Raw genomic sequence first — 18,934 nt, forward strand, 5'->3', positions numbered from 1 at the left:
TGTTTAGTGAGTGCATTCAAGCTCTGCAATCTCACCAGTGGTTTTAATTAGAATCAATCACAGAAACAGAACCTTTAGTCCAGCTTGTCCATACTGACCAGATATCCTAATCTGGTCCCCTTTGCCAGCACTTGGCCCATATCCCTCCAAATGCTTCCTGTTCATATACCCATCCAGCTGCCTTTTCAATGTTGTCATTGTACCAGCCTCCACTTCTGGCAGCTCATTCCATGCATATACCACCCTCAAATGTTTGAGGGGGAGATCCTTTAAGCAGTACATAAAAGGGTCTGACACAAATCAAATTTCTTGCTCAGTTTTATTTACAAAAGACAAAAAAAAATTGAAGACTGGAACTTAGGGAAGCTGCTAAAGGATTTGCTTAATTTCAGCCTTCAAACAATTACATTTCCACCCCCACAACCATAGTATCAGTCAATCTTGTGGCTTGTACCCTGCTTTGAGCCAGACATTCCTCACTCCCCATCAACAAGACTTTAACATGAACGAACTTGATGCCTTCATACTTTGGTACACTTACAGATCCAAATCAATTCAGCATTTTTTTAAAAATTGAACATGACTGGACGTGAATCAAAAGGTTGGTGACTTAAAACTTGACAAACAATTCAGGATGGTTTCTCTCCTACTTCCTGAACCCCTCTGTGCAGCTGAATACAAAAACAAGGAGTATTGTGAACTCATACTTTTGGCAATGTTTATCCAGCTGGTAGACCATGACATTAGCTCAGTGCTCACTGAACTCTCCCTGTTCAGCTCTGCGGAGGTTTTACACATAATGGATATCAATGTCAAAAAAGGAACGTGTTCCATCAAACACTCCCAGGACAGAGATAGCACAGGGTTAGATACAGAGTAAAGCTCCCTCTACACTGTTGCAAGTTGACAAGTACCCTCCAGTGATTTGATAACATTTTCAGAGTTGATGTTTTTGCTGTCAACGTGAGTTGCAATAGACTTAGCCTGCTCACATGACAACAGCAAGCAGAGTACTGTGAATGGTCACTGGCCACGCTGGGCTAGAAATCAAAAACAAGAGAACACACAGAAGGGGAGAGCACATGTGTGTGGGTAGGAGTGCTGACCATTATTAGCAATGCAGATCCTCAAGATGCACTGCAGTGGTCCCTGCACAAAAACCACCATGGGGAAGAAACAAAAAACCAAAAACTCAGCTGGTTGGGGCTTGGCAAATCTACAAGGGCCTCAGGGATAGGAAACATTGGCCATAGTTTCCACTCAGGTAGTTCCTTCACAGGCCAGCCTGCAAATGAACCCCTCAGCCAAAATACACAGTCAGGGTGGGAGGGAGAGGAGAGACTGACACTGCAGGGACACCAGACTCCACAACAGGTTTGAGGGGGAGACTACTCCAGGGGAGGTGGGGTCAGGCCTAGTAGACAGCAGTATCCCACAGTTTGTTTTCTCATCTATCCAAAAGGAACACCATTATAAACATGAACAACAGTAATTTTCTTTTAAAAAAAAAGCTATGGAGATGGAAAAGGGTTGGCCCCTAACACATGGTCCTCTCCAGACACTGTGTAGTGAAGCTGAAAGAAAATCCTACTGTTCCCCTCGCAATGAACTCAAGCAGTTCCTCAGTAGTAATAGGTTGGCCTGGAAACAAAAAAAAGTATGAAAGTTACTTCAAAATAAAAAAAAAAATGAAGTTTCAACAAATAAAGTTCCCCCAACAGCTTGAATTTATTCAGTGCATTCACAGTAAAACACCTTCAAAAAGACACTCCACAGGAGCTACTGGAATAATGTGCAGAATAAACTTCATACCACATTCCACAAATTATTCATGTTGAGGCCAGTTTAATTTTGTTCTGGAATGTTTTAGAGTCAGATTCCAGCCCTTTAGGAAAACATGTTGCATGTCATTGCCTTATGTATACAGTGAGACACTACTCAATAGTTTGAACAGAGATTGGAAGGGGTCCAGTCTCAAGTCACCTCAATCATGTACCAACATCCAATCCTCACCTACCTTTGCGTGTTTCAGCTCCAGCTCTGTCATCTCAATCATGTTCTTCCGAAAGGCAGAGACCCTGCGAATTTTAAAGTCGGAGAGTTCTATGGGCAGCAGGGAAAACAAATTGCGGCGGGGAAGGAAGGAAAGAAAAACAAAGTAAAACGGCCTTGTGAATAAAGTTACCCAGGACATGCACATTTCTGTAAATACTTTAACTGCGTCAGCCTCCTACAAAACCAGGGGGGGGCGGGAAAAAGGAGGAAGAATAAAAAAAAGGAAGAGGAAACAAAAAAAAAATCTTTACCCCAGCTCAGGACATGTAGGAAACACAGCTACTTCCCACACAGAGACAGACTGACTGTTTTAAGGTGACAAGGAGGGATAGATCTCTTTCATAGAATCCCTACAGTGTGGAAACAGGCCCTTCGGCCCAACCTGTCCACACCAACCCTCAGACCCATTCCCCTACTCTATATTTACCCCTGACTACTGCACCTAACCCAAACATTCCCTGAACACTACGGGCAATTTAGCATGGTCAATTCACCTGACCTGCACAAACTTTGGATTTTGGGAGGAAACCGGAGCACCAGGAGGAAACCCATGCAGACACGGGGGAGAACGTGCGACAGACAGAGAGTCACCCGAGGATGGAATTGAACCCAGGGCCCTGGCGCTGTGAGGCAGCAGTGCTAACAACTAAGCCACCCATACCATCTCCTGACAGCCTGGCTGCCCCTCAGCACTGACCCTCATGACGGCTCAGGTTTTAAATTTGACTCTTGATTTTATGGTGGAGGGCTCAAGCAGCACCAAGGAGTGATGGGACAATATTGTCAGTCAGCCTGGCAAGAGATGTGACAGCATAGCATGGGCCCGACATCACTTGGTAACCATGGAAACAGTGAAAAAAATCAACATCATCCAGGGAAGTACTGGAGAAACTCAGCATAGACCGACAGAATTCAATGGGCTGGTAGGAGGCACTGGCCAGAGTAGCATTAATGTCTGGGCTGTTAATCCAGAGACCTAGGTCACGTGCTGGGAACAGGCTCAAATCCTGCCACAGTAGATGGTGGGATTCAGATTCAGTATTAAAAAGGAGTTAGGGTTAGGCTGTCCTTAACTAGTCTAGCCTATAGGTGGTTGCAGACCCACAGCCATGTGACTGACTGACTGCTCCCAGGGATGGCCAGCAATGCCCTCATACTATCAATTAGAAAGGAAGTCACACAGGACTCAACGTCAGGTCGGTTTCTCACACAGGTGCTGCCAGACCCAGCTTTCTCCAGCACTCAGTTTTTGCTTCATGTTTCCAGCATCTGCAGGATTGTGCCTTTCAGAATCAGATGTACAGCATGGAAACAGAGACCCTTGGGTCCAAACCTGTCCATGCTGACCAGATATCCCAATCTAATCTAGTCCCATTTGCCAGCACTTGGCCCATATCCTTCCAAACCCTTCCTATTTATATACCCATTCAAATGCCTCTTAAATGTTGCAATTGTACCAGCCTCCACCACTTCCTCTGGCAGCTCATTCCATACACGTACCACCCTCTGTGAAAGTTGCCCCTTGGGTCCCTCAGATCTTTCCCCTCTCACCCTAAACCTATGTCCTCTAGTTCTGGACTCCCCCCACCCCAGGGAAAAGACTGTCTACTTATCCTATCCATGCCCCTCCTGATTTTATAAGCTTAAGATCACCCCCTAGCCTCCGACGCTCCGGGGAAAACAGCCCCAGCCTGTTCAGCTTCTCCTTGTAGCTGAAACCCTCCAACCCTAGCAATATCCTTGTAAATCTTTTCTGAACCCTTTCATGTTTCACAACATCTTTCCGATAGGAAGGAGACCAGAATTGCACGCAATATTCCAACAGTGGCCTAACCAATGTCCTGTACAGCCGCAACATGACCTCCCAACTCCTGTACTCAATACTCTGACCAATGCGAAAGCGCACGGATGAAGGTCCTATTTGAGGAACGGGTTAGGCTGCAGACAATGAATGGACGTGTGGGGTGGGGGGTTTGGAGGTGGAGAGAAGGAATGTCGAGCCCTTTACCTTGCTTGGCTGATTCAGAGAGCTTTTCAAATTTTTGGCAGCAGCGTTGCTGATTAGTCTCAGCGTGTTTCACATCCTTGTTCTTCATGCGGGCCCGGTCCAGGGCTTTGTTGGCATTTTCATAATCCGACAGAGAGCGAGCTCTCCGGTACAATAGGTCCTGGGCAAGAAATTCACACAAACCTCACGTCATCCCCAAAGACTGACTCAAATCGAATAAAATGGGATCCTAAAGGCTTGGAGATTTTTGGTGGCGGTGGTGGGGATTGTTTGTCAGAGTTCCAGAGCACAAAGCAAGGTTTCAAAAAAAAAAAGGAATTCTCAAATCTCCAGGCCTCCGGCAACTGGAGACACTGCCCCAGTGGTGGGGTGATGGGAATCAGTGGATGCTTAGGAGGCCGGGATTGGAGGGAGAGTCAGAGCTGCTGGGTTGTTGGGGCTGGAAGGGGTGACAGAGTTAGGGAGGGGTGTTACATGCAGGGGGCTAGAGGACGTGACAGGGGTAGGGAGGAATATGGGGTGCCGAGGGGCTGACAGAGACTGGGAGGGATGTACCTATGTATCTGCTGCCCCTTGTCCTTCTGGATGGAAGTGGCCATGGGTTTGGAAGATGCTGCCTGAGGATCTTTGGGGAGTTTCTGCAGTGTATCTTGTAGCTGGTACACACTGCTGCTACTGAGTGTCGGTGGGGAGGGAGTAGGTGTTTGTGGATGCGGTGCCAATCCAGGGCTGCCTTGTCCCTGGATGGTGTCAAGCTTGTGTTGTTGGAGCTGCCCCCATCCAGGGGCAAGTGGGGAGTATCCCCTCACCCTCCCGAGTTGTGGGACAGGCTTTGGGGAGTCAGGTCGTGAGTTGCTCACAGGATTCCCAGCCTCTGGCCTGCTTTTGTAGCCACAATATTCATATGGGAAGCTTAATTCGATATCCCTAGGACACTGATATGGGCTGCCTCAGCAATAGTGGTGCTCAGGGAGAGAGGTGATACATATTGGTACAGACAGACAACAGAAGAAACTGGACACAACAAAAAGCACTATTTTAAATCAGGAGTGTAGGGGCTGAGGGCCTGGGCGCATGGACGTCTGCCAAAGGTGGCAGGGGGAATACAGTCGGCGGTTAAAGCGAACTATACCCCGGGTAGGGACGGACACACACGCACGCACACACAGGAGAGAGGAATGTGTGGTGGAGACAGGTTGAACTCAGACAGAGGAGCATCGGCCGGTTATGTATATAGAAACTACACCCTGGGTTTAAAAGAAAAGAGAATGACACCAAGTTGTGATATGCAGAGAGCTAGAACACATGGGATGGGCTGAGTGGCCTTTTTTCCCCTGCACTGTAGCAATTTGGTGCTGCTGTGTGGATATGGAATTGTTTTAGCAGGTGGACTAGGCATGAGGGAGAAGGGTTGACTGATAACAAGTAGGAGGGAGATTTGGTAGATGAAGGTAGGGTAGAGAAATGCCCCAGGTCAGGGTCAGCCCCTCCAGGAGGGAAGAGGAAGAGCCCCCACTCCAGGAAAGTGGCTGCACACCTCCCCAACCCCTACAATTCTCAATCGCGGTGGGAGACTTAAAGTTAAAAAAAAACTGAAGTAAATGCTCTTTTAACATGAAGTTTTAAAACCACGTACAGAGGAACTCAATTATCCGGCATTCAATGAATTGAACTGCGGATCATCCAGACAAGATCACAAGGTCCCGACGCATGGCTAACTGTTACGTGGTGTTTAATTAATCAAAATCTTCCCTACCCCTTGGATAAATCGGGTTTCCTCTGTACTTGCCTTTGCTGCTTGTGAATCCTCATGTAATATCTTACAAGTCAGAAAGTTTCAAGTCTTCATCAGATGCCACACGCCCTTCCAGTTTCTACAGAGAGAAAACAAAGGAATTAACTGGCTGAGTATTCTGAGAGATACAAGTTGCCATTGGCCAAACAAACAGCAAAAACTCATTCTTCTTACCCGAAGTTTCTCAAAAAGTTCTGCAAGTTTCAGAAAGTTCCTGCAACGAGAGAGAAAAGGGAGAGGACAAGCAGAAAGTGAATGGGTTAGGCAATTTTGTGGTTTATTTTAGGAGAGACAGACAGCAGATCCAGCTCACTGCCTGCTCCAGAGACACAGTACTGAGCCAGTCACCTATCTGTCCTCAGAGGTGTGTGAATGTACAGCTAAAGCTACAAACAGCCCTAGTACTCTCCACCGAGCACGGCTGGACTCTCTTCCGAGGCCTGTGGGGGGGGGGGGTGGAAGTGAGCATCTCTCTGTTCAGAGCATTGAGAAAGACTTCTGGCTTTAACAAAACTGGATGCATTCCAACTCAACAGAAGGTTAGATACAGAGTGAAACTGCTCCCTCTAGCGTACAGGGAATGTTAAACACTGGCTTCAATACAATGGAGAGACACCCCCACGCCCCCCCCCCCCCCCCCCCCCCACCACTTCTCTTCACCAAATGTGGCAGCAAGATCTTGTAAAGACAGGTACAACTTTGCCATCAGGTGGATGTAGATATATTCCTCCTCCTCCCCTCCCCCCCCACACCCTCAGATGGCTCCTCCAGCAGCAGCTTGCTCCCTCAGCACCAACACCCACCCCACCGCCCCCTGACAGCACCTGGAAGAGGACTAATTCGCTCTGGGAGGCAGACAGGCAAGCAGGGGAGGCAATGGCCTGCTGGTATTATCACTGGCCTGTCAATCCAGAGAGCCAGGTAATGTCCTGGGGACTCAGGTTCGAGTGCCACCATGGCAGGCGGTGGCATTTGGATTCAGTGAATAAAATCTGGAATCAAGAGGCTAGTGATGACCATGGTTGATTGTTGGAAAAAACCCCTTCAGAGAAGGAAACTGCCATCTTTACCTGGTCTGGGCCTACTGTAACTCCAGGCCCACAGCCCTCTGGGATGAGCAATAAATGGATGTCGGTTTGCTCACGGAGCTGGAAGGTTTGGTTTCAGACGTTGAGTCACCATACTGGGTAACATCAGTGAGCTTCCAGGTGAAGCACTAGTGGGAATGGCCTGCTTTCTGTTTGTGTGTCACCAAGGAAACCCAAACAGAGCAGACCATCCCACCAGTGCTTCATCCGGAGGCTCACTGATGTTACCCTAGTAGGGTGATGAAACCAAACCTTCCAGCTCAGCGAGCAAACCAACATCCAGAACCTCAAGCTGAGCTACAAACCTTCTCAAAACTCACTATGAGCAATAAATGCTGGCCTGGCCAGTGATACTCATCCCGCAAATAAACAAAATATAGGTCACAGACAAGTACAGCTGGTCTCACCACTTAGTGCGCCAATTTAGTACAAAAAAAAAATGTCCTACTTGCTAAGTGGGTTGGTGTCCAATGTTCCCAAACCAGATAAAGCAGAAGAGATTGGAATGTAATCTTCAGCGACATCTGTGGAGAGATGAGAGGGAGCAGACAAGCCAGGGTGAGACACAAACAGGCCCTTAGCTCCCATTGCCAGATACAGTTCAGAGGTTGTAAAGATCATTGTTCTGTGGCTCACTCGCACTTAGTCTTCCCCCAGTCTGCCACTCACTGTTCACAAATAACCTTCAGAGCAACACTGAGTCTCAGTTCTACAGGAGTGTACAGCACCCTACCAGTGTGACCACAAGACAGGGATAAGGCAGACCCTGCTTGATTGGCACCACACCCACTCCCTCCCCCCTCTGACGCTCAGTAGCAGCAGTGTGTACCATCTACAAGTTGCACTGTAGAAACTCAGAAGACCCTCAGGCAGCACCTTCCAAACCTAATTGATATTAGTGTCAAGCTTTTTTGTGGGGGAACGGGGGTGTTGCCTGATTAATCTAGAAGTGAAAATCTAGAACGCACACCCCTACCCTCACCACCTCCTACCCCTAACCACCCTGTTGCAGAAGCTGTAGTGGGACAGGCTCAGAGGATCTGACAAATGGCCTCCTGTATAACAAGGAAATAAAGAGAAAAAAAAAACACTCTTTCCAAGAGGGAGTCTGGAGTGAGGGGAGGTCAGAGCCCACAGATGATAAAACAGCTGAGGGAGGGCTGTTAGTGTACACGCGCAGCTTGGCGTTATAATACCAGAAAGTATTCAGGACAGCAGAGATCCTGGGAGTGAGTGAGCGAGCGAATGAGTGAGTGACTCCAGAGAACCCACTTTTGTGTGAGCGGGTCTTTCTATCCGCCTTCAGCGTCGCATCCTTGACCCGATTGTGATACTCGATGAGGAAGGTCCTCTCGTGCTCAAAGAACTCGTCCACTTCCTGCAGGAGAAAGAGGATAAACGTTAGCGCGGTCTGTCAGAGCATTCGGGAAAAACTAGATCATCCCCTCAGGTACTCGAATGAACACAGGGGAGACCATAGGGGGCAAGGACTAAATCGCCAGGATAATGGGCCATGTGTCCTGGGAGTGTTTGATGGGATAAAACAGTGTAGAAGGAGCTTTACTCTATTAACGCCATGCTGTCCCTGTCCAGAGAATATTTCATATGGGGGGGGGGGGGGGGGGGGGGGGGGGGGGGGGGGGGGAGGAGAAAGAGACAGTGTAGAGGTAGCTTTACTTGTATCTAACCCCGTGCTGTTCCTGTCCTGTAGAAGGAAATTTAAACATTTTTGTTTTCGTTTCTCATTTCCAGCATCAGCAGTTATTTCCAGTTTTTTGTTCAAGGGAATTCACTTTCAGTTTACAAAGAGGGGAGAGGGAGAGTTATTGTGTTCAACATTCACAGATACTCTCTACAAGAAGTGATATATTAACTGAGCGGAGTTGCTGAGTTGGTTTCTCCAATATAAAAAGGAAAGATTGTGACAAGGTCAGATGTACCTTCATGCCAGAGATGCCAGTTATTATTGCTTCATCAGCGGTCTTCACAATGTTCTTTAGAAAACCACCCAGGATCTCCTTCCTATTCTTACCACGGACGCTCAGCTGTGGTTTAAACAAAGATTAAAAAAAAAAAATCAGAGTTCAGGTTTTCCAGCTCATTTCCCCATCTCAGGGCACCCCAAAGTTTCACATCCAACAGAGGACTCTTTGGAGAGCACTCCCTGTTATAAACTAGCAAAGCAGACACACACACCAATGGGAGTGAACCAGATCAGCTGTTTTTATTTGGTGGATGTCAGTTTCCTTCCCTAAAGGACATTAGTGAACTCGACGGGCTTTCCCCCAACCCCCACCCAAAACAATGAGATGCTTAATTCCAGACTTATTTTAAAAAAAAAGATAATCCAAACTCCATCTTCCATAGCAGGATTCAAACTTGGGTCCCCAGACTGCTATCAGGGGATCTGGATCAACAGTCCATCGATCACACCATTGGACCGTTACTGGTCAGTGTGATGTTGGATCAAGGATTCCTACCCCAAGCTCAGAGGTGCTTACTCATTGCTGAGCCCACCTCACCCGGAGCAGAGCTGTGCTACTTCAGTGCTGACCCTCATGACCTTGGAGGAGACACAGAGCTTCCTAGAATCAGAATCCCTCATGTGGAAGCAGGCCATTTGGCCCATCAAGTCCATAACAACCCCCCCCCCCCTACACTGCAACTTAGCATGGCTCATTCACCTAACCTGCACATCTCTGTATTGTGGGAGGAAATCCACACAGACATGGGGGGGAAGAATGTGCGGAGTTTGCACACTCCGCAAGAGGGTGGAATTGAACCTGGGTCCCTGGCACTGTGAGGCAGCAGTGTTAACCACTGAGCATCCTCCTGGTTGGCACGATGCCTGATTGGAGGGGCTATGGGTAAAAAAGACAGGCAGAACAATCCTGGGGAGTGGGAGGGAAAGGTGTACACCGCAGTGAGGGAACAGTTCTGTAAACCTGGGTTCGATGACAGCAGCAACGATGGAGGAATTAGTGAGGGAGATGTTGACCCCCCCCCCACTCCCCAGCCAGGAAGCAGTTAGACCTACCTCCTGATCATACTCCAGAAATACGTAGAAATTGTGGTCCCCCCTTAGCTGCGGGTGAGCAGCAAGACGTTGCAGGAAGACCTCGTGCATGGCTACCGTCTTTTTAAAGATGGCCAGGTACTCCCTGTGAGGAGACAGGCAGAGAGAAAAAGACAATAATTAGACAGAGTGCACGACAGAGCGAGGAAATAAAGGGTTTCGGGAGGAAAGAAAAAAAAAGTCTTTAGCCAGAGAGCAGGGTGGAGGCTGAACTCACTCACACGAAAGAGAATGGTCGAGGTGAATTGTGTCGGTAAAATAAGGCAAAAACTCAGCAAACTCACTAGGGCCATTGGGATGGAACGAGAGTGAGGGGATGTTTGGGGAGATGATCAAGCAGGTGGAAGGTGGCAGCTCGTGGGGAGTAAGAACAGCCGCTGCTGGGCTGAAGGGCCTCCTGCAAGAGGACATAGAATTGCTCCAGCACAGAAAGAGGCCATTCAGCTGACAGAATCTGTACTGACCCTCCAGTGGGCATCCTACCCAGATCCAGCCTTTCACCTTACCTGCAGATCGCCACGTTATCATGACAAAATGGCCCTAGCCTGCGTATTCCTAGACTCTCAGGAATTCCCAAGAGGAGCATATTCGCATTTGGATATTTAGATGTGGGAAGGCCCCAAAGTTGGTTAGGCCACTTTTGGAATATTGTGTGCAATTCTGGTCTCCTTCCTATTGGAAAGATGTTGTGAAACTTGAAAGGATTCAGAAAAAATTTACAAAGATGTTGCCAGGATTGGAGGATCTGAGCTACAGGGAGAGGCTGAACAGGCTGGGGCTGTTTTCCCTGGAGCGTTGGAGGCTGAGGGGTGACCTTATAGAGGTTTACAAAATTATGAGGGACATGGATAGGATAAATAGACAAAGTCTTTTCCCTGGGGTTGGGGAGTCCAGAACTAGAGGGCATAGGTTTGGGGTGAGAGGGGAAAAATATAAAAAGGGACCCAAGGGGCAACTTTTTTCCCCCAGAGGGTGGTACGTGTATGGAATGAGCTGCCAGAGGATGTGGTGGAGGCTGGTACAATTGCAACATTTAAGAGGCATTTGGATGGGTATATGAATAGGAAGGGTTTGGAGGGATATGGGCCGGGTGCTGGCAGGTGGGACTAGATTGGGTTGGGATACCTGGTCGGCATGGACAGGTTGGACCGAAGGGTCTGTTTCCATGCTGTACATCTCTAGTGACTCCAATAGGTTAACACAAGAGGCTGCGGACAGGTAGGGGCCAGGGTGCGAGTGAGAGTCTATGAGAGGGTCAGCCCCAGAGAGTCACCCCCACCCCAGTCACTTACGATTCCAGCTCTTGCTTCATCTTAGCAAACTCCTCCCGCGTCATGGACCCATCCCCCTCCCCAAGTTTCTGCAGTTTCTCCCGCGACGCGTCAAAGTTTGGTTTTGGAGGGGCAGGAGGAATCTGGGGGGGGGAAAAAAAACAAAACAATGTTTCAGTTGTTCAGGTGACAGCAAAGGAGACGCTGTCTTTCAGTGCATGGCGACTACTGGAAGGTGGCAGAATTCTCTGTCCACTGTACACAGGGCGATCCCAACTTCCTTCCAGCAGTGTGCCAATCACCCAGACAGACACTGCTCACGAAAGGCATTAGCCCCAGAGACAACCCCTCCATCCATAGACTGCCCCACTTCACTACCATAGGGTATAGGCAGCACTGGCCGGGTCAGCATTTGTTGCCTTTTCCCAACGGCCCAGAGGGCATTAAAGAGTTATCCACATAGCTGGGGGTCTGGAGACATGTACAGGCCACACCAGGTAAAGATGTCAGATATCCTTCCTTGAAGGACATTAGTGACCCAGATGGTTTCCAGAACATGTGATGATGGGCTCATGGTCACTTAACTCCTCAAGGCAGGATTTATTTTCTGCCGTCACAGCATTCAAACTCCAGGTCTCTGGATTAACATCTACTGAAAATACCATTAGGCCGACACCTCACCCTACAGTGGGAGCTTTCCTCTGTATCCAACGCTGCGCTGTCCCTGTCCTAGCAGGGAGGGAGTGTAGAGGGAGCTTTCCTCTGTATCTAACCCTGTGCTGTCCCTGTCCTGGGAGTGTTTGATGGGGGACAGTGTAGAGGGAGCTTTACTCTGTATCTAACCCTGTCCTGGGATCTGTTGGATGTTAGACAGTGTAGGGGGAAGCTTTACACTGTATCTAATCCAGTGCAGTCCCTGTCCTGGCAGTGGGACAGCATAGATTAGATTCGATTCCCTACAGCATGGAAACAGGCCCTTCGGCCCAACAAGTCCACACCGACCCTCCGGAGTAACCCATCTACACCCATTTCCCGCTGACTAATGCACCTAATACTATGGGACCATTTAGCATGACCAATTCACCTGACCTGCACATCTTTGGACTGTGGGAGGAAACCGGAGCACCAGGAGGAAACCCACGCAGACACGGGGAGAACGTGCAAACTTCACAAAGACACCCAAGGCTGGAATCGAACCTGGGACCCTGGTGCTGAGAGACAGCAGGGCTAACCACTGAGCTGCCATGCCGTGTAAAAGGAAGCTTTACTCAGTATCCAACACTGTGCTGTCCCCTCACTGGGAACAGCACATACAGAGAACCAACAACACTTGAGCCCGCTGTATCTGGTGCAAGCTCCTGGCAGTCGCTCACTTACTATAATCCCAGCGTAATCCTCATTTTCCAAATATGCATCATGAAGCCATATGAACTCTTCATGTTGCCGTACCACTGAGAACTCCGGCTGCTTGAAGTGAGCAAGATTCGTCTGAGACGGAGAGAGGGAGGAGAGAAATTAGTGCTGCCAAATGTGACACAAAGCAAGATCCCACATGCAGCAACATGGGAATGACCCTAAACATGTTGGTGGAGAAATGACATTGGCTCCAGAGAGAGAACCCTCCCCCACCCAGTGTGAGGCTCCAGTAATGGAGCCTGAAGGTGTCAATCTGTATCAAACTTTACCCAAGGCCAGAGGGCTCGGCCCTCAGACACTGTGGGGACCTGGGCCACCTACCCAGTCTTCCCCTTTGTACCTACCTTGGTGTGGACTGTAAATTTCACTTTGTCTCTCTCACTGACTGCATCAGAGATCTCCACCTGCAGTGAGGAATCTGTCTGTAGATCCACCGACATGGTCCTTGACTGTACAGAACAAAAACACACCGGAGACCCACATGGTCATTCTAAAAGATGACAGCAGACCTAAACAATCCTGGTCTTTCTCAGTGTATAATTTCAATTGCATCACACTAGAAACTTTTGCTATAAATTGGGTCTTACAATCTTATACTCCACAACCACCTGATGAAGGAGCAGCAGTCCGAAAGCTAGTGTTCCAAATAAATCCGTTGGACTATAACCTGGTATAGTGTAGTGTAATTTTTAAAGGAGAAAGTGGGGACTGCAGATGCTGGAGATCAGAGCTGAAAATATATGTTGCTGGAAAAGCGCAGCAGGTCAGGCAGCATCCAAGGAACAGGAGAATCGACGTTTCAGGCGTAAGCCTGAAGGGCTCATGCCCAATACATCGGTTCTCCTGCTCCTTGGATGCTGCCTGACCTGCTGCGCTTTTCCAGCAATCCATGTTCAGCTAGTGTAATACACACACACCAGGATGGGGAGATGACTAGTTGGGATATCTGGTCAGCATGGAGGAGTTGGAACGAAGGGTCTGTTTCTGTGCTGTACATCTCAGACTCTAAAACCAGTCATATCCTGAACTTCACAGGGTTTGGAAAGGAATCATGTATCTAACCCCATTCTATCCCTGTCCTGGGAGTGTTTCATTGGTGTGGGTACAGTGTAGAGAGAGCTTTACTCTGGATCGAACCCACCCTACATGAATAGCCGAGGTATGGAGGGATTATGGGGTCAGCAGGAGGCAGCTGGGACTAGTTTAGTTTGGGGTTTAAATGGTCAGCATGGACTGGTTGGGCCGAAGGGTCTGTTTAATGCGCTGTGTGACTGTACACCTGGTGACTGCCGCCCAGGGGTCAAACAAGGTGCGGATGCAGTTAGGAAGGCATGGAGGTGGCACTCTTGTCTGACCAACACCCCCAACTCTCACGTGCAGATATTCAGGCACACAGTCCACCCCAGCTCACACATTTTTGCCACACCTACCCCCTCCCTTTCACACCCCCCCCCCCCCGTAGTTAAAAAAAAAGTGATGTGGATTACCAGAGAACCTCTAGAGTGCACAAACCAAAAAAACAAACAAACATTCCCAGTCAGTGTCCTTTATCCTCACTGAACACAGCCTCATCAATACTCTCTTCCGAAGATACAGAAGCTTAAAACACACAGACCAACAGGTTCAGGAACAGCTTCTTCCCTGCTGTTATCAGGCTGCTGAACCCCCAGACCTCTCTCTAACGTTGATCTCCCTCACCCACCCTGTACAGCTGTAACCCTGTAGGTTTCACTTTGTCCAAGTGCCCCACCATCCATATGCCCTTATCTGCCTGTACTGCTCACTTTTCACTGTACTCAGGTACACATGACTACAGTAAATCTCTGCTCTCTCATTCTCCAACCCACAGGTGAGACTGTAATCACGGGCCAAACTCTAATGGCTTCCACAGATTGATGTAGTTAATCCTGTCCCAGGACATGCGCGGCTGCTGAGGTGGAGGATTTGTTGCCCGCCCCCAATTGCCCCTCCACTATTTGGGAGGGCAGTCAAGAGGCAACCACATTGCTGCGACTCCATGCTCATGAAAGCCAGACTGGCTAATCTGTCCTCCCTAAAAAAAAAAGGAAAAAAGGGCCCTGGGGACCCTGGTTAAAAACCAATAAAGGTTGTTATAATCACCATCACTGGCTTTCCATTCCAAATCTGACTGTTAAGATGTTCATCATTACATTCCACCAACTGCCTGTAGCAGGATTTGAACTCTATATTCCTGTTAAACGGTGACGGGGCTTCCATGTTGGCCTGGTGGCTATTCACTGTAGGTCCTTTGCAGGGATGGGGTGTAGATGAGTCACAACATCCATCTGGCACTTGACATTTTGCCCCAAGAGTGTGCCAAGTCTCAGATGAACCAGTAGGGGTAAAACTAAAATAAAATGTGCCTCAGCGTTGAGAGAGAGAAGGAAAACAAAAGTTGAGCAGCTGTGGGCTCTACATACAACATCTTTGCTCTGATCAAATCTCTGCTCACTTCATTGTTCTACTCTGTCAATAGAAGTTGTGATGTTTTGGTTTTTCCATCACAGAACATTAGCAGTTTATAGAGTCATTAGAGATGTACAGCATGGAAACAGACCCTTCGGTCCAACCCGTCCATGCTGACCCAGATATCCCAACCCAATCTAGTCCCACCTGCCAGCACCCGGTCCATATCCCTCCAAACCCTTCCTATTCGTATACCCATCCAAATGCCTCTTAAATGTTGCAATTGTACCAGCCTCCACTTCCTCTGGCAGCTCATTCCATACACGTACCACCCTCTGCGTGAAAACATTGCCCCTTAGGTCCCTTTCCCCTCTCACCCTGAACCTATCCCCTTCAGTTCTGGACTCCCCAATCCCAGGGAAAAGACTTTGTCTATTTTTCCTATCCATGATATATTTCCAAGTCAGGATGGGGGGGGGGGCAAAAAATGGGGGGAGCTCCCAAACCCTTGTCCCTCTAGACTGGAGTGGCCGTGGGTTTGAAAGGTGCTGTCTGAGGACCCTTGTTGAATCTCCGCGGTACACCCTGCAGAAGGCGCACATTGCCACCACCAAACATAGTGGGGGAGGGAGATGACTTTATAAAATAATTAAATGTACATCACTGGTTGCCCGAACATTTATTGCCCATTCCTATTTGCCCCTCCAGAAGTAGGGGATTAATGATATGCCTTTTTTGATCTGCTGCAGTCCATGGGGTGTACAGACACCAGAGGGTTATAAGGGCAAGAGGTGCGGGATTTCAACTGTGAAAGAATAGCGATATATTTCCAAGTCAGGATGGGGAGTGGCTTGGAGGGAGGCTTGCAGGGGATGGGGCTCCCACGTATAGAATGGGATTGTTTTATATTTAGAACCCCTACAGTGTGGGAACAGGCCCTTCGAACCAACTAATCCACACCAACCTTCCGAAGAATACCCCCCCCCCCCAATCATTATCTATTACTCCATTTCCTGATGAAGGGCTTTTGCCCGAAACGTCTATTTCACTGCTCCTCGGATGCTGCCTGAATTGCTGTGCTCTTCCAGCACCACTAATCCAGAATCTATTACTCTATATTTATCCTGGAAGCAAACCCAGGTCCCTGATGCTGAGGCAACACTGCTGCCCTTGTCCTTCTAGATGGAAGTGGTCATGGGTTTGGAAACTGACATCTGAGGAGCCTCAGCATATTGCATCTCTCTCTAATGTAGGGCAGCTACCTAGGTACATCAGTCTTTTAGGTGAGTGCAGACCAAGAACTGGGTTACTCACAACCTATGGTTCCAGATTCCGCAAATTAACCCCTACAACATCCCTCCCTGTCCCCCACATCTTTTTTTAAAAAAGGCTGTCAATTGTTCAGTCTCTTGAGCTAAAGAACAACAAAAAAGGAAAAGAAATTCTAATTAACTCAACACTTAGGATCTGAAAAATGTGGGAAAGGAAAGGAGACAGAGAGAAAAGCAGCAAAAACCAAAAACAGCATTTTTAAGGATGAGGTTTAAAAAAAAGCATTGCAAATGCAAGAGACACATTTTAAGTGAACATCCTTTTTTTCCCCCCAAAAAGGAAACCAAACAAACATTTTAAATACACCTACAACTGGCACAAAGCATTTAGAAGAGATGTACAAGGTGTTGCCAGGGTTGGAAGGTTTGAGCAGTAGGGAGAGGCTGAATAGTCTGGGACTGTTTTCCTGAAGCATCAGAGGTTGAGGGGGGACCTTATAGCAGTTTATAAAAAATTATGACAGGCATGGATAGAGTAAAATAAACAGTTCTTTTCCCTAGGGTGGGAGAGGCCAGAACTAGAGGGCATAGGTTTAGGGTGAGGGGGAAAGATTTAAGAGGGGACCTAAGGGGCAACATTTTTCCATACAGAGTGTGGTGAGTATATGGAATGAGCTGCCAGGCAAAGTGGCAGAGGTTGATACAATTACAACATTTAAAAAGCATCTGGATGGGTACATGAATAGGAAGGAAGGGTTTGAGAGAGATATGGGGCAAGTGCAACTAGATTAATTTAGGATATTTGGTTGGCATGGACCAAAGGGTCTGTTTCCATGCTGTACATCTCTATAACCCTCTCCATGTAAGTGCACATCCATTTTAAAAAGGTGCACCCTGTCTAAGACGTACCTACCACTTGTTCAATTTGAAAACAAAATGAATGGCTGGGGGGGCAAAGTGGAAGAGAGATATAAGCCTGGAGGCTGGAGGGATAACATTGCAAGAAGCAGGAGTTAATAGGGACGCATTACAAATCCACAGGGCAAATGTTTAATTTGTTAAAAAAGAACACAACAAATCACACAGAAGCCAGACAGATGATGATCTGCAACAGAAAACAAACAACAGATACTGTGTCAGGAGGCAGCAGATGGAACAATGACAAGGACTCAGAGAGAGGGTGGGGGTACACATTTTGTTTCTCTTGCTCAGCAATTACCAGAGGGACACCCAAATAGCAATACTTCAGAGAATAATCCAATTTTTTTCCATTTGCCTTGCTAAGGAAACATTTAAAAAAAAAGTTAGCACTGCCTTTCCACATCAAGCTGAGCAAAGCTTTCTGATTGCATAACAACACAATCAGTGCAAAGGTAAATTTAAGATACCTTTTCAGAATGAATATGCAAGGACACAGCTTATAGCAGATAAGGTTTACCTTGTAGTCCTCCCCCTCAAACAGGTCTGTGCTCCCCTCCATTGCTGCTCCTGGAAACTGGGAGGGCTCTATTCACCTCTGGGAGGTCCACAGTTCCCGACGAGGGGCGCGACCCCTCTTGTACCAACGCACGCCTCGTCGGCAGCCCGCCGTACCCCGCTCGGATTGGCCCTTACCCCGCGACGGCCACCGCCCTCGGTTCCGGTTGGTCCGGCACCGCGTCCATCAGACAAATCCCACCCACTCCTTAAAGCGGACCCGCGACCAACGGAGATCAGCCGAAAGCGTTTGCTTTTTCTTTCCTTTTACTTTCGCCCCCCGAATGTCTTCCTGATTTTTGTTAAAAAAAAGAGTAAGCGGTTTCATTTACTTTCACGCTACTTCGGTACTTGAGACGTCGGGGCGGGGAAGGTAGAGGTGTAAGATCATATGATATCTGCTTTTATGTATCTCCTCAATAAACAGGTTGCTGAGGAGCAGCTCACAGATAAAAGAAGAACATTAGTTCATTTTCTCAGTTGGGGGACCTGGAGTTTGTTTTGCTTCTGACGGAGAGAAGTTTCCAGATTGAGCCCGCGGCTCCTTTAAGAGGGTCCGGTCACATGACCTTCGGGGAAAGGGCGGGAGATCGACTGGAGCTTCGCGGAGCCGGAAGTGCAACTAATGTCATTGACCTTTATTCTTCCATCAATAACCCAACCCCTCATTAAATACCCCTTAATCTCCCTTAAATACCCTATATCCCCATCAAATACCCTATATCCCCATCAAATACCCTATATCCCCATTAAATACCCTATATCCCCATTAAATACCCTAAATCCCCATTAAATACCCTATATCCCCATCAAATACCCTATATCCCCATTAAATACCCTATATCCCCATTAAATACCCTATATCCCATCAAATACCCTAAACCCTCATCAAATTCCCTAAACCCTCATCAAATATCCTTTATCCCCATTAAATACCCTATATCCCCATCAAATACCCTATATCCCCATCAAATACCCTATATCCCCATTAAATACCCTATATCCCCATTAAATACCCTATATCCCCATCAAATTCCCTATATCCCCATCA

The 18,934-nt window shown here is 47.9% G+C and overlaps 1 protein-coding gene across 1 annotated transcript; it reads right to left on the minus strand.

Moving 5' to 3' along the window:
* Positions 1 to 300: 300 nt before the first annotated feature.
* On the minus strand, positions 301 to 18,251 carry LOC122543794 (sorting nexin-32-like). Its single transcript, XM_043682574.2, is given in 14 exon segments — positions 301 to 1,641; positions 2,018 to 2,103; positions 4,064 to 4,223; positions 5,853 to 5,886; positions 5,888 to 5,937; positions 6,033 to 6,072; positions 7,395 to 7,470; positions 8,219 to 8,324; positions 8,887 to 8,991; positions 9,984 to 10,107; positions 11,315 to 11,436; positions 12,671 to 12,781; positions 13,054 to 13,158; positions 17,846 to 18,251. Coding segments are annotated over 14 exon segments (1,215 nt in total). The 5' UTR covers positions 17,888 to 18,251; the 3' UTR covers positions 301 to 1,587.
* Between the last annotated feature and the right edge of the window lie 683 nt (positions 18,252 to 18,934).

This window comes from Chiloscyllium plagiosum, unplaced genomic scaffold, assembly GCF_037043375.1.
Source record: "Chiloscyllium plagiosum isolate Xiang-an unplaced genomic scaffold, Cpla_swu_hap1 HiC_scaffold_46, whole genome shotgun sequence".
NCBI classification, from domain to species: domain Eukaryota; kingdom Metazoa; phylum Chordata; class Chondrichthyes; order Orectolobiformes; family Hemiscylliidae; genus Chiloscyllium; species Chiloscyllium plagiosum.